The 14580-nt window shown below is 33.2% G+C and overlaps 1 protein-coding gene across 7 annotated transcripts in view; it reads left to right on the top strand.

Annotated features, from left to right (window-relative positions):
* The window catches only part of CSMD1 (CUB and Sushi multiple domains 1), a 1090193-nt gene that overhangs the window by 802717 nt on the left and 272896 nt on the right, over window positions 1–14580 (top strand). For all 7 annotated transcript variants that reach the window (XM_017814555.1, XM_017814556.1, XM_017814554.1 and 4 more), the window contains one exon: window positions 3675–3787. In XM_017814555.1, coding sequence (XP_017670044.1) covers window positions 3675–3787 — 113 coding nt within the window. The remainder of the gene's footprint in view (window positions 1–3674; window positions 3788–14580) is intronic.

Below are 14580 nucleotides of genomic sequence, written 5' to 3'. Positions count from 1 at the left end.
AAAATAAAAAAAATCGAAAATATTTTCTCATATTAAGTGTTATTTTTGTTATCTTAAGAAGACAACACCCCATAATAACATCACCTTCTATAATTTTTTTTTCACTTTAATAACACTTTAAAGATCCTGTAGCATACATCCACTTCTAAATGTATCAATGGCGTTTCTGGAACTAGTATGATGTTCTCACTAGAGAAATGTAATACTTTATGCCATTTCTTCAATATGTTTTTTGACTAAAACAGCAATTGTTTTATCCCTCTTACTCCCCAGCGTATCACTTAGGACAGTGCTAGACCTACCATCTTTACTGTAAATTATATGTTTGATGAAAGTGAGGTCTATGCAATTAAATTTATCTGCCTTTCGGGTTGCAAAATTAACATTACTCTGAAAATCATTTGAGACAGTAAAAGATTAATAACTGAAATACACAAGAAATACAGGAAGGCCCAAAGATGAAACTGCAATCTCACAATAATTAGCAATGAATCTGAATTTCAATTGAGACATTGTTCTTGCAGTTATTAAACACTACATTATGAAATACATTGTATTTAAACAGCATCCCGGATATGCTCTATTTCATTTGCTTTTGAGAAAGGTCTTCTGTGAATGCAAAGTAACATTCCTCATAAAATATTAAGGCCACTTTTAGACTACATTATCATGAGAAAGTTCATAACTAAATGTCAGAGTGATTTTCTTATCAACATTTTTTATTAGTTGGTTTTAATAACATCTGTTATGTTTAATGAGGTTTGAGCAGCACCTTGCAGTTTCTTATTCTTCCCAGGGGAATGAAGGAACTTACAGCAAAGACTTTTCTGGCTAGATTTAATTTCTAAATTTCTCAGGATATCTTAAAAAATGATATAGCTTTCACTATGCTCTTCAAACTTCCATTAGCAGAGTAAATGTCAGCATTTCTGCAGAAATTCTGAAAAATATTACTATAGAATCTCATGCATTTGATTCTAAAACTTTATAGATTTTATAATTTAGTTTGAAAAATATGATAAAATAAATAACTTTCTAAATTCAAACCTAATTCCAAGTGATTTGAACCTTTCAATTGTCGTGTCTGAACACACAAGCCTTGGGCCCATGCAAAATTTTCCAATTCTCAGGTGTTAGAGCCCTCAAGGTAGTATCTGCTTCTGGGTGTGTTGTAAACTTATTTCAACATTGCAAACAAACCTTGTATTGTAAACAAATTCAAACTTTACAGTGAGCTCAGTCATGCCAGGCTGTTTATAAGACAGATATCCTGTGAATATTGGAACTGGGTGAAGGCAGGTCAGTTAATAAGGGACATTTAAATACTTTATGGAAAGACTGGGGGAGCTGAGGATCATAATATGTAAATGATCCTAGCACAAGCTTTCTTATAGTGTCCAAACTCTCATCCATCAGTAATTATTTATGTAACCTTAAAGCTGTAGCACTACAGCTAGAGGGCAATAAGAAGGAATATTGATGTTTAAAAAGGAGAAAAAAATAAAATGTAGATGCTCCATGTCAAATTTATTTTTGGAGGAAATTGGGAAAATAATTAGAAAAGGTATTTTAAGTTCTTGTAAAATAACATGGAGACAGAAGAAAAAGCCAATATACTTTGATGAAAAGCAAACTATTTCAAATCAATTTAATGCATTTCTCTGACCATCCAGTTGGCATATTGATTAAGGATCTGTTGGATTTTATTAAAGCAATTTAATTTTATTATTTATGGTAAATTTTTTAGAAAATCTAATCATCAACAGCTTAATTAATTAAAGGGCAAATATGCCCATCGATTTTATAATTTTTAACAATTGCTTCATCTGTAATCCTTAAGTGTTTAAAATATGGTAGTCTTACTTCATGGATTATGTATGCTGAGATGGTTAGCTCTGGAAATACAGTAATAAAACTTACTTATTAGTAATCTAAATATGTTTATGCTATAAAGTTTTGAAAGTTATTTCTCATATTTAACAGAGTTTGTCCAGGAGCTAGTGACTATCCTTACAAATTAATTTGGTAGTGATCATCAAGTATGAGATGAAGTTTATCAGTCAGGATGTTTCCTGCACTGCCCTGTTTTGGGTTTTTAAATTCTTGTATATTAAACTAACAGTTTGGTTTAGAAAGTCTGCTTTGCCTTCAAATGTTATGATTTATATTCTTCTTGCAGCAGTTACATTTAAACTTATTTTTATTGAAATGATTCCCCTTAAAATATGAGTTTTTTAACTTTTCCTGTATAGAAAACTTGTAGGTATTTTCTCTGATACAAAGATGGAATTGTACATTAGTGGTTCAAACCTCGCTGCTTATGTCAGCTATTGCAGTGCACAAAAAATATTCATGGTAGTGAAATACATTTTAGTAAACCTTTATCATTTTCTTCTATTCACACAAAGTTTGGAGACTTCCTGGGGGCGTGGAAGACAACCTACACTTTTATAAATCATAAAACCCCCAATATTTCTCGTCCTGGAGACCATTCTTAATAACCTGGGTATGGTTTCTTTTGGACAAGTAAGCAGAGAGCAAACTGGTGCAAAAAGTTTCTTTCTCTTAGAGTTGCCTCTTCTCACCTTTGAGTCTGTTCAGAGTACTGAGAAGCTTGGCTTGAGTTTGACTTCCATTACTTCATCAGTTGCATCAATTCCCTCAACATTCTAACTTTCTTCATGTAGAGATCACCTAGAATTGTTCATCTCCACATGAAATGAGATTAAGACCATCCAATCTGAATGGCTGGTCTTCAAGTCTCTTCTTGAACTTGAAAACAATCTGATCTTAAGATGATTACAGACTGTGACAAACTCAGCAACAGCATGTGTTGACAGACAGACCTACATTCCCTAAACATTTGATCTACCCTATCTGCCATCCTCCTAGTTGAAGGATGTAGGGGTATATGCAGGGGTATTCTCAGGTAAACCCTAGTAAAAATAAACAAACAACAAAACACCAAAGAAGCAAACAAAAAACCCAAACAAAACTAAAACAAGCAAACAAACAAAACCACACAAAAATCCCCCACCAGACACAAAACCACCACCATTACAAAAACTGATTCTGCTATTTATTGATTCTGCTTTTTGGCGTTTTTATTTATTTTTTTTTTAATTTTCTTTATGTTTCATTTTCTCCCTTTTCCTTCCCTTCCTCTCCCAGCAGTCTTGGCTTTCTACTGTATGAGAAATAGCAATTTTCCCTGAAATTTAAGGGGTCACTGTGAGTTATTTGAATAGATGTGATCCTGGTAAGTTCTGAACACATAGGCTGTAAGGCATGTAGAGCAATTTCCTTCACTTTCAGAAAACATGACAAAAAAAGCAATACTAATCTAAATAGTTGGAAACTAATTCATGCAGTCACTTAATTACTTAAGGAAAGCTTTAGGTAGGAACAGGTTTATTAAAAGTGTTTAAACATTGTTGAATGCATTCATTCAAAATGTATTTTTTCTGTTACTTCACATTGTTCTAATTCATGTGGAATAGTTAATTTTATCAAAAAACAGCTGATAAGAACATGAGAATAGTATATTGCAAATAGGCCTAAATAATATGTGAATAGTTTAAAAGGTTGTGTTTTGTGGTAGCAGCAGTAGTAGTAATAATAGTAATAGCAATTTATGCCTCTACAAATGACTCTACCATTTATCCTACATACAGACTCACTGGATCTAGTGTTCCTGATCTTATTGTGAGCATGAGCAACCAGATGTGGCTTCATTTACAATCTGATGACAGCATTGGCTCACCAGGATTCAAAGCTATTTATCAAGGTATGAGTTAAATTAACTATTTTAAACTCATGTAGTAACTTACATCATTATACTCCAACAAATTTATTTCAGATAGACATTTAGTCCTTTTGCAAATTTAGAGTTTTGATACTGTCTCTTTTGTTAATTAAAGGTTAATGAAGATATGGATTTGCAAATACCCAAAAAATAACTAAAAATATTTGCAAGTAAAAATTAAATTTATTGTTCTAAGGCTTTTTGCTGGGAGGTCAATAGAAGCTACAAATGTCTATTATATTTGAAAGATCATAAATTTTACATTCTGCTAACCTGTATAATTTCTCATATTGGATACTATTTGAAAATTATGGTTAATATTCCCAAGACTTTATTGGGGTAGTTACAAAACATGTTTTCATGCCTCACTGAAAATATTCACAGACCTAGGTCAAAATTAGTATGTAACAAAAACAGAGATATTGCATATGACTATGGAAATTAAGAAGATGTATAAGATTGTGGAAATTTAACTCAAAAAGAATGATCCAAATTACCCTAGCCTCATTTATGTTGCTTCTGTCTCAAAGAGATGAGAAGTTTTGCAACATAAACATCTTTAATTATTTTGACTATGTGCTGCAGTTTAATACTTTCTGAAGTTGATTCACCCTATTAAAAAATACGTAATATTTGTTAGTACATATGCATGTATTGATAATTTCCATTTTAATATGTTGCATAGACCTGCAGATAGAAAGAGCTGTTACTTTTTAACATATGGCATCATTTTTGGTTAATTTCCATGTTAATTAGTTCACCTTCAGGATAAGGGAAATAACTTAATACTGTTTTCAATAGTTCATTATGGGCACATATGATGAAAATTATTTGATAATACTTTTTTCAAAATTACTTTCATACAAAATATGTTGCAAAACATTGAGAGACTGTTCACTGTTCAATAACTAAAAGTAACTTAACTAGAAGAGTGGGAGTTCTCCTTAAACATTTTCCAGAAACTGAAGCACCCTTTCTAAGTATTTCATTTCACTTGTAGATAAAACACTTTATTTCTGGTGAAACACCAAAATTTCATGATGAAACACCAAATATCACTTGAGAAACCTTACTGTTTCAACACTAAACCACTCAAAATAAAGACTTTAAAGTTATGTGGATCTCAACTTCAAGTTTAGCAACCTGTACATTTATTGGACTAAGGACATTAAAACAGGCTGGCCTGACCAGGTTTTTACGAGTGGTGTCTGTGGCTGGTGGCATGTTGTGAACATTGAAAGGAAGAGGAAGGGAAAATGTTTCCCAGTGTTCAACCAAGAAACACCAATATTCTCCTACTAGTGGACCCTCCATTGAAGCAGATGGTGATAATGGCAGTGTTTAGGATTATATTTCCACCACAATTTCCCCCTAGAACTGTATATTTTTCTTTAGGACTCACTCCAGCTGAACCACTGGTTATTCCCACTCATGACATTGATTGGAGCATGCTAATTAGATCAAGTGTACATGCAGAGATTAGGTTTCTGTGTGCATATATTGTTGGATAATATTTATTGAGTGTTTAAATTATTAATATCTACTTTTTTTATGAACCTTGTTTTGGTTTTCTTTAACATGAACTGAAATCGACAAAATAAGAAGGAAAAAGGGGAAAGGAAGGAAAGAGAAACAAGGGATGATTCTCATGAGGGTGGCAATCACTTCTGATGAGAATCCTCCATAGCAAAACTACTGATGTTTGCAGGTCCATGGCCATGATGATAACTATATGAGAACAGTAAGAAAAATCACAGAGGCTCTTGAAACACCGTCATAATTACTTAAGTGGGATGTTGCAGAGCTATGAGTGAAAAAGCCGACGCAGGGCTATAGTATTTCTATGGCTAAGATATTAAGAAATCATAAGATGTGGTGCCACATATTCAGCCCTTATAGTTACAGAGCTCAAGTGTGTTGTATTGCCTGAGGACAATAACAACTCTGTCCAAATTAATCCTATCTCTTCTCACCCCTTCTTTGATGGTTTTGTCTTTGTACTTGTGTCATTTCTAGAGTCCATGTTTATTAAGACAATATATTGTCTTTATAGAATCCATTTGTGAACTACATAAAGTGGAAACTGATTATATAGTGGAGAGTATTGGCAAAAGTTATGTATCTGGCACTTTATTTCCTCAAACCAAAATTATGAACTTCATCATAATTTCTTTCTGGTATTTTTAATATGAATTCAGCTGTTTTCATTTCTGTATTTGTCTAACAAAGATTTTATTTGTGGAGTTCAGCCTCTTACTTCTGAGGACTTTCTGACCTGAAGTATACACTATGAATTTTGCAGTAGCAGTGGGATCTCTCTTATGAAGTATATTTTTATCATTTGACAGTTAGAATCTAGTTTTCAGTCTTACAACCAGGTGTGAGTTATTTTGTGGGGGTTTTTTTCAAGTTTTGGTAGTTAATTTCAGAATTGTAAAGTATGAAATGTTTGCAATCTCAGAAGTATAGTAAACATCTTAATACAAAGGTGAACTATAACTTTGTTCTTTCATATCAATGCTCTTATTAGTTTTATTAGAATTTTCTCATCTTTTATTGTTGACAAAACTTTTATCCATCTGCACTCTAAATATACCTCCTACTTTAGGATAACTGTGAAGTTTAAACCTCTATTCTGTCACAAGATGCCTCAATGATTCTTCTTCCCCTTTGTTTAGCAGTCAAAGAACCTGTATAAAAATAGAATTTCATTTTAATTGTGAGAAAGTTAATGGTCTGTGGCATATAACCTTGAGGACACTGTCTTTGTGATAGCAGCTACCTAAAAAGAAGGCAAACTGTAGATTTTGATGGGTTATGCATGTTCTATAGAGACGAAGTAAAGGGCATTCTTATTTCGATCTTTTTTTACCATAAAATCTGAGTTTACTCAGGATTACAACATGATTCCTCACCATCTTGGGCAATATTTTACAATTTACCAACTGAATCTTGGCTTTTTATCTATTACAGTAAGATTTTTTTTATATTACTATTTAAATAGTGTCATAGTTTATAGAAAATTGTTGTTTTATCTGAATTCATCTCACTTTAATTTTTAGAGAAGCATTGTAATGATGCAATCCACCTACCCTACATTATTAGTATGTCCACGCAAAATGGCATGAAATGATGCCTGTAAATGAACTGATATGCATGAGAGATTTTGTGCGTGAATAGTAAATTTAATCCTGTTTACAGTTTGCCTAAGGGATTAAGGGAGGAGTAATTCTTCCATATTTTTATGCTTCTTCTTTGTCTCATCTTCAGAAACATGTTAATGTCAGAAATATGTAGGGCTATCTGTATTCTCACTACTCAAATTTCTTGATTTTGAATACAGTTGATATTTACCTTAAGAAAATTCTGTAGTCTGCTTAATTAATCAGGCTTCTTAGACTGTACAGTGCAGTTCTCCAAAAGTTGGATCACAAGAAAGATTTCATTAATACATCTTCAAGAGGTAGTTACTAGAAACAGTTTGGAATACAGAGGAATAACACTGTGCTTCTATCACAGTGTGCAGTGGAAGGTGAGCTATGGAAACATAGATGGTAATAAAAAAAAATCTGACAAACAGCTACTATGTTAGAAAATACAATAGTTACCTTGATATCTTTTCTGCCAGTCATCATGAGTTGTCATGTATTATAAAGACAAAAATAATTTAAGCATTACCTATATGTATTGCATTGCATAATAATGCACTTGAATTATTAATAAGTAAAATGCAAGACACTACAGGAAACCTGGACTTTGATGCTAAACTGTCTAAACTATATTAGAACCATATTATTATTGCTATAACAGAAAGTTATTAACCCATAAAAAAACCAAACAATCCTGAAGATTAATCTGCACCTGTGGTTACTTTTTCTTTAAGAAGTTATTTTATAGACCATATCTGAAAGTCCCTCATTCTTTGTTATAGATCCCAGATATCTTAACAGAATGGTTTAATACATTTCTGAAAGAATCCTCTGAAAGCATCTTTTCTGTGAAAAGGCCAGAAATTTAAATTGTTCTGTCCTTGAAGAACGAGCTATATTGTAATACCACACCTAAGTGTATCAAAGGATCTATATTGAAATCTTCTTCTCATTATAATCTATGACAATTTTCTTTACCGAAGCCAAGAAGCCCAGGTGTTACTCCACACGTTTTCATAAACTAAAGACAAAGAAAACAAAATTATATTATGTGTTTCACAGCTGAGATTTCATGATAAAAACCACTAACATTTCTAAGTGAATACTTGTATATAGAGTGCTGCTTTAAAAATAGATTTTTCAACCAAGAGAAATGAGAAGGAAACTTATTTAGTGTAAAAAATACAGTATTTAGGCCATTGTTAAGACAGCTTTCAGAATTTTTGCAATAGACCTATTTAGAAAGTAAAGGAATTAAGAAAATGGACTGTAAGTTCCAGTTATTTCTAATATAATTTTTCCTTTTACCTGGGTATTTAGTAAGGTTATGAAAGACCTCAGTGTATTTTTCCACACAAGGGACATATCTGATATCCTTGTATGTCATCTCCTGAAAGAATAATGTGAACTTGCTGATGGTTATTATGAAGATTGTTGCCAATCTTCATATGGTTATTATGAAGATTGTTGCCAATCTCCCCTGTTGAAGTTGCTTCAGTCTGAATAAATTTTAAATATGCATTAGAACAGGGCCTAGTATCTTCTAAGCACTCTGATTAAATTGGTTCAGGTTCACCAAAAGTACTGGTTTTGAATGAATAAACTATTTACTGAAATAAATTTTTTTAACCTCTAACCTAAATGCCAGTCCTACCATGCAATCACTCTCAAATCTGGCTAGTTTTGGGTACTATATATATAAAGAACAACATGATACATACATTTAATAGATATAACATGCATAAAGTGACAAAAAGAAAATTAATATCAGCATACCACCACTTTGAGGTCACAGGTTGGTCTTGTAACACCAAAAAAGTATGTTTCTACCAATGGCATTCTAAGACCATACTTTTCCAAGCAAGATTTTTTTGCAATTCAGTGCTGGTCATGGCCTCAGGCAGGATTTTTTTCAGATAAAATGGGTAAAGAGTTGGTAATTAAAGTAATTCTTTATTCATGCACTTTTTTTTTTCCCAGTTAGTTTTCTGCTTGGGCTGCATTTTGATTTTGTTTTGACCATAAGTGGGCCATTCATGCCCAAACTTGCCCAGCATATGTGATCAGATGCAATATTTTGGACAGATTTGAATCAACAGAAAAATTTGGTTTATGCCATTTCTTAATATTGATTGAAGCATGCATTTACCTCTTAGATGGATGAGTTAGACATAGTCATTGCCATGCATATCCTGGTCAGGATAATGTAGCATGATAATATGACTTTAGGCCTTGCAACAATATCAAACAGTCATGTTAGGTCACAGTTGCAGCCAAAAAAAAGGATTGATAAGGTGAATAATGTGCCTGACTTTGTCTTATTCCACTCATGTTATGAGTGTGCCATATCTAAAAATAGGTTCTTTATGGCTTTTAAGTCCAAGGTGGATCGTGCAGACAGCTGATCACTAGGCTGCTTCACAGAATCACAGAATCACACAATATGCTGACTTGGAAGGGAACCACAAGGATCATCAAGTCCAACCCTTAGCCCTGCACAGGGTCATCCCCAAGAGTGACACCATGTGCCTGAGAGTATGATCCAAATGTTTCTTGAAATCTGTCAGGCTTGATGCTGTGACCACTTCCCTGAAGAGCTTGTTCCAGCGCCCAACCACCCTCTGGGTGAAGAATCTTTTTCTAATATCCAACCTAAACCTCCACTGACACAACTTCAGGCCATTCCCTCGTGTCCTGTCACTGGTCACCACAGAGAAGAGATCAGTGCCTGTCCCTCCTCTTCCCCTCATGAGGAAGTTGTGGAGTGTGATAAGATCTCAGTCTCCTCCAGGCTGAACAGATAAGTAACTTCAGTCACTACTCTTACGGCTTCTCCTCCAAGCCCTTCACCATCTTCATTGCCCTCCTTTGGACACTCTCTAACAGCTTAATTTCTTTTTTGTATTGCACTGCCCAAACCTGCACACGATATTCAAGGTGAGGCTGCCCCAGTGCAGAGCAGAGTGGGGCAATCCCCTCCTTCTACCAGCTGGTGATGCTGTGCTTGATGCCCCCCCAGCACACGATTGGCCCTCCTGGCTGCCAGGGCACTGCCACTGACCAGGACCCCCTGGTCTCTTCCTTGCTTGTGGTCCTGTCCACTATATCACACTGACGCAAAAGCAGATGACAGTCAGCTTGAACTTTTAGATGTGAACGTTTTAGAATTTTATTATGCTTGAGATTTTTCTCCCAATCAACCCTGTAGACCTGTCAGTCTAATGAATATATTTAATGTTTTGACTTTTAGACTTCTTGATAACCAGTATAACAACATCTGTTTTTTGGCCTGTTTAGAACTCATTTTTATTTCTGCCTTTATGTGGTTATATAAGTTAATTAAGTTATTTCACTAGCCTATTCTTTAGTTCATAAAAGTGTTATAAAAGAAATCTGGTGACTCAGTGATATAATCCTAGCATTTTATATAATTTGAAGTTATTAAGAATTTCTGGAGATGTCAGGAAGTATATCAGGCCCTGCAAGCAGCTGAAAATGGTTAAACTTTAAGCTCATCATTGTGATTGTGTGGAATATGATTCTTCTTTCCTCATGAGACTAGTAGAAAAAATACTTTCAAAAACATATTTCAGATGCTCAGATGTCTTTTTGCATACAGCTACAGTAATCAGTAAACCTTAAATCAGTGCAGTTTTTTACAAACACACAACTACCTTATAAATGTGATTGCACTACCAGTATTGATATAAAACTTTGATACTACTTGGAGACTTGATAAAACCTGTGCTGAAAGAAATTATAGGAATTATGATTTTTTAGGACTCAATTGGATGTGCACACAGCAAAATCATTATGTACAGTGTAATGCTTGGAAAGAAAACAACTCATAAGTCATTCAATGAAAACTTTAAGTTTCTGATTTTGCTCTAAGCTTTTCTCTACCTTTCATCTATTTCATGTATATAAAGTTTTCTTTTTGTATTTTGTTCCTGTGTGTTATAATTCAGGCATTATAAAAGTGTGTGCTTTTGGAGGATAGACAATAAATATGTGTCATGTTTTATGTGAATATTTTCATATGTTAAAGCCATTTGGTTCTTTTACCAGTTAAAACTTTCTTCTGTTTTTTTTAATATAGAAAACACCACAGTGTATGCACCATAAACTTAATTTTCCACTGACATTACCTTAGAAGATAGTCTTTTCACTCTTTAAGCCAAAATAATTCTATTTTAGTAATTTGCTTTATTTAATTCATAAAGTGGTGCATGTACTCAAAATCTCCTGCTAATATCTATGGCTGAGATTGATTGGCATTCTTAAACATCCTCCATTCATTTGTAAGTTTTCTGCAAATGATAGTCAGACAGAAAAATACATCACAGTTAGTAAGCAACAGATAGATGTTATGGTTTTTTCTTTTGAATAAGACTATGATAAATTCTTATCAAAGTATTTTAATTTTGTACCAGTTTTCTATATTTTTTGCTACAAAGATCAAATCATGAGAATTATATTGCCCTTTAGTTTTGGAGCCTTTTGATGCATGACACCCACAGTATGGTTTTAAAAATCAAACACTTGATTTTAAATGAGCAATAAGTCAGTTGTTCATATTGCCTCACCAGTGCTGTCACTTAGTTTAAGCTTTATTTTCCTATCTATGTCATTTTAAGTAGCCAACCTTTCTGCAACAGTAATGAAAGAATTAATTAAATGATATGATGGCTGACATACCTTGGGCTGTATTGATGGAGTCATAGAAACATTTAGGTTGGAAATGACCCTTAATATTGTTGAGTATAACAGTTAACCTAACACTACCAAGTCCAAAAATTCTAATATTGATGACTTTTTTAAGTATATCTATCTGAATAAATGTGTGAATAAGCTGTGAGAACTGATAAGTTATCCCTGAAGTCAATAAACTTTGAAGAAAACATTGTTTTAATAGTCTTGATAAATATTTAATTTGCTTCTCTAAGACAAAATGCAATATCATTGTAATTTTTTTTGAAGCGAATATTTATCTGGAACCTCAAAAAACACACTATTTTTTGAGTCAAACTTTAACCCTCGCAGAATTTCTGTGCATATATATGCATAATGTCAGTATATTAACAGATCTTTTTGATAAATAAAATATTAAATACAAGCTGAAGAAAAGGCTAAGGTGACCTTAAAACACTGTACATAAAATCCTGCTTCCAGTTAAGACTTTATGGTAGCCATTTAAAAATATATATATATGCATTTATAAATATATAAAGTGTTTTTCACATATTAGTAGAATTTCAAAGAATCTGAATAATCTCTCACCTCAAAATTTACCCAAATTTTTTCATATTGTGGCTTTCTTTTATATGTATTAGAATACATTGCATACCACAAAATGAATTCAGTGAGTTTTACTTAACTTATATTTAGTGTTATATTACAAAAAGATCGTGTTCTGATTTTTAAGATACACCCAGTTAGAAAAACTGTTGTTTTGATCAAAGGCAGTGATAAAACCCCGGGAATAGGAGTTACCTTTATTTTCTGAAAATGTCTGTTACATCTGCAAGGAGATGTTCAGGAATGTTAAAATTAACAAAGTACAATAAACTTAAAATACAGATTTAGCTAAGTAATCTATGTGAGGATTCTCCTTCAGTGACATTTTGACTTTTCATAACTGCAGCTTAATCTTTGAAAGAAGAATGCAAATCCTCTCAGGAGGATTAAACTGCAGCAGTCTGAGGGCAGTGGTACACTTGAGCAAGTACTTCTACTTGTCCATGTGACTTTAGTGTCCATAGTTGTGTCTCTCTTTCTAGTTAGGGAAAAGTGTGTGTGTACATGTGTGTTGTGTTTAAGCCCAGTAGGGACAAGGAAGGAGAGAGATTCTCCACATTTCCTTCGACACCAGACCTGGTGGGACAGTCTTTTCATAGCTGAGATGCAAGCCCATAGGGTTGAGGAGAAGAGGGGATAGAGATTCTCTTTGAATTGCTGGAGCTGGTAGACCAGGATATATACAATTGGTGCCTCAGTGTTTGCCCAGTCCTTTAACACCAGGGTGTTGGTGTATGGCATCAGTGCGCTCCATACAAGCTTTCACCTGCACTGGATTTCATCCAAATCCTTGGAGTCCTGATTATTATCCAGGTCACTGTAGAGCACCTCCAACTCTGCTAATTCCCAGTAAAGTGTGTAAATTTACTTAGTAAAACTGGTGCTTTAGAAACGGTCTACTGGAGTTTTGTACAACACTCATAATTGTATTTTTATATAGTAGATTCATTTTAGCTGTTATTATAATTGTTTTAAGATCTGGAATTTCTTGTTCATATCCATTTTTATATTTTTTTAAGCTAAACTAGATTCCTAGTGTCATCTAATTAAAATCAATTACAGCATTAAGAATTTTGGTGCCTATTGGTATCTTTTCTTCTAGTAGTTATATCATGAAAAGAAAAAAGATGGTCAGGTTTGGGTAATTAAACAGTATCTGCAAAACTTGTGCCTTCATTATAGCATTTACTGAATTTTTTTAAATGTCGTGGTTGATTACTAAGTGCCAAATGGAAATAATTCCTAATGTCACATGATTTCAAATGAAGCATTATATTTAAACCTCAAATACTTTTCAAAACACAATTAATACTGATAGCTGTTACTAAAGTAAAAGCTATGGGAAATATTAAGCAACAGTTGAATATTTTAATTTCAACACATACAGATGTCTATTAGTAACATCCTCTGTAGAACTGATTTATTTCAGTAAAGAATTCTTCAAAGTTCTTCAATATTTTTTTTCTTTCCCTTTTCCTTTCACCAACGGTGTGATTTATCTATTCAGCTCATATACAGACATTAATTTCACACTTTGACTAAAATTGATTTGACATACGAACACCTCCACCTGTTACAAAGTCAGCATATCCTCCAGAGCAACCTTTTTAAATTGCTCTCCTGTTTTATTAGCAATTTAGATTAAAGGTGGTTATGGTTATTCAGATGAAATCTTTGAGATGAAATATTTATGTTGTTATGAAGTTTGAGAAAAACAATAGTTCCTAATCTAAAACATTATCAAGAACAAATTTTAGATTTCGTGCATTTAATTTCTCATGATATATATGATAGCATATAAAAATAAAATCCATTCAGACGTGTTATTATATGTGAGGATTGCTGAATGAGGTTAATGAAAAGCTGCAAAAATATTTTAGTATTGTGTGTGCTTGCATGCTCTCTTTTGCATCTAGACACTTCTGAAAACTCAGTTTTATTCTAATAGTAAAGAACTGATGACATCTACTAGAAAATGGATCTTCTAAAATAGGTTTGTGCAGTTAACTTCCACAGACTAGCAATACTCAGAGGGAGGCTTTTTTTCATCAAAAAACCCCCAATACTGTTGAATCCCTATCATAACTCAACCTGTCCTTTCTTTTTCTTCTGGATGAATAGGTGGAAAACCAAGATGATGAATGAAATTTTAATACTGAGAAGTTCAGTCTATGTATTCAAAGTCAAATAGACAGTTAATGCTTGTGAATACTCTCTAACATGCTTCTGTGAAATTTCAAGGGTTTGATTGCTCTCACTGAAAAGACCACATGAATTTTATTTGCATGTTTTTTTCTTTCTTATATCTATAATATCCCTACCAAATAT

The sequence above is a fragment of the Lepidothrix coronata genome, unplaced genomic scaffold (genome assembly GCF_001604755.1).
Source record: "Lepidothrix coronata isolate B3197 unplaced genomic scaffold, Lepidothrix_coronata-1.0 Scaffold45, whole genome shotgun sequence".
NCBI classification, from domain to species: domain Eukaryota; kingdom Metazoa; phylum Chordata; class Aves; order Passeriformes; family Pipridae; genus Lepidothrix; species Lepidothrix coronata.
The sequence above is the reverse complement of the archived record's forward strand: the minus strand, read 5'-3'. Positions and strand labels throughout refer to the sequence as shown.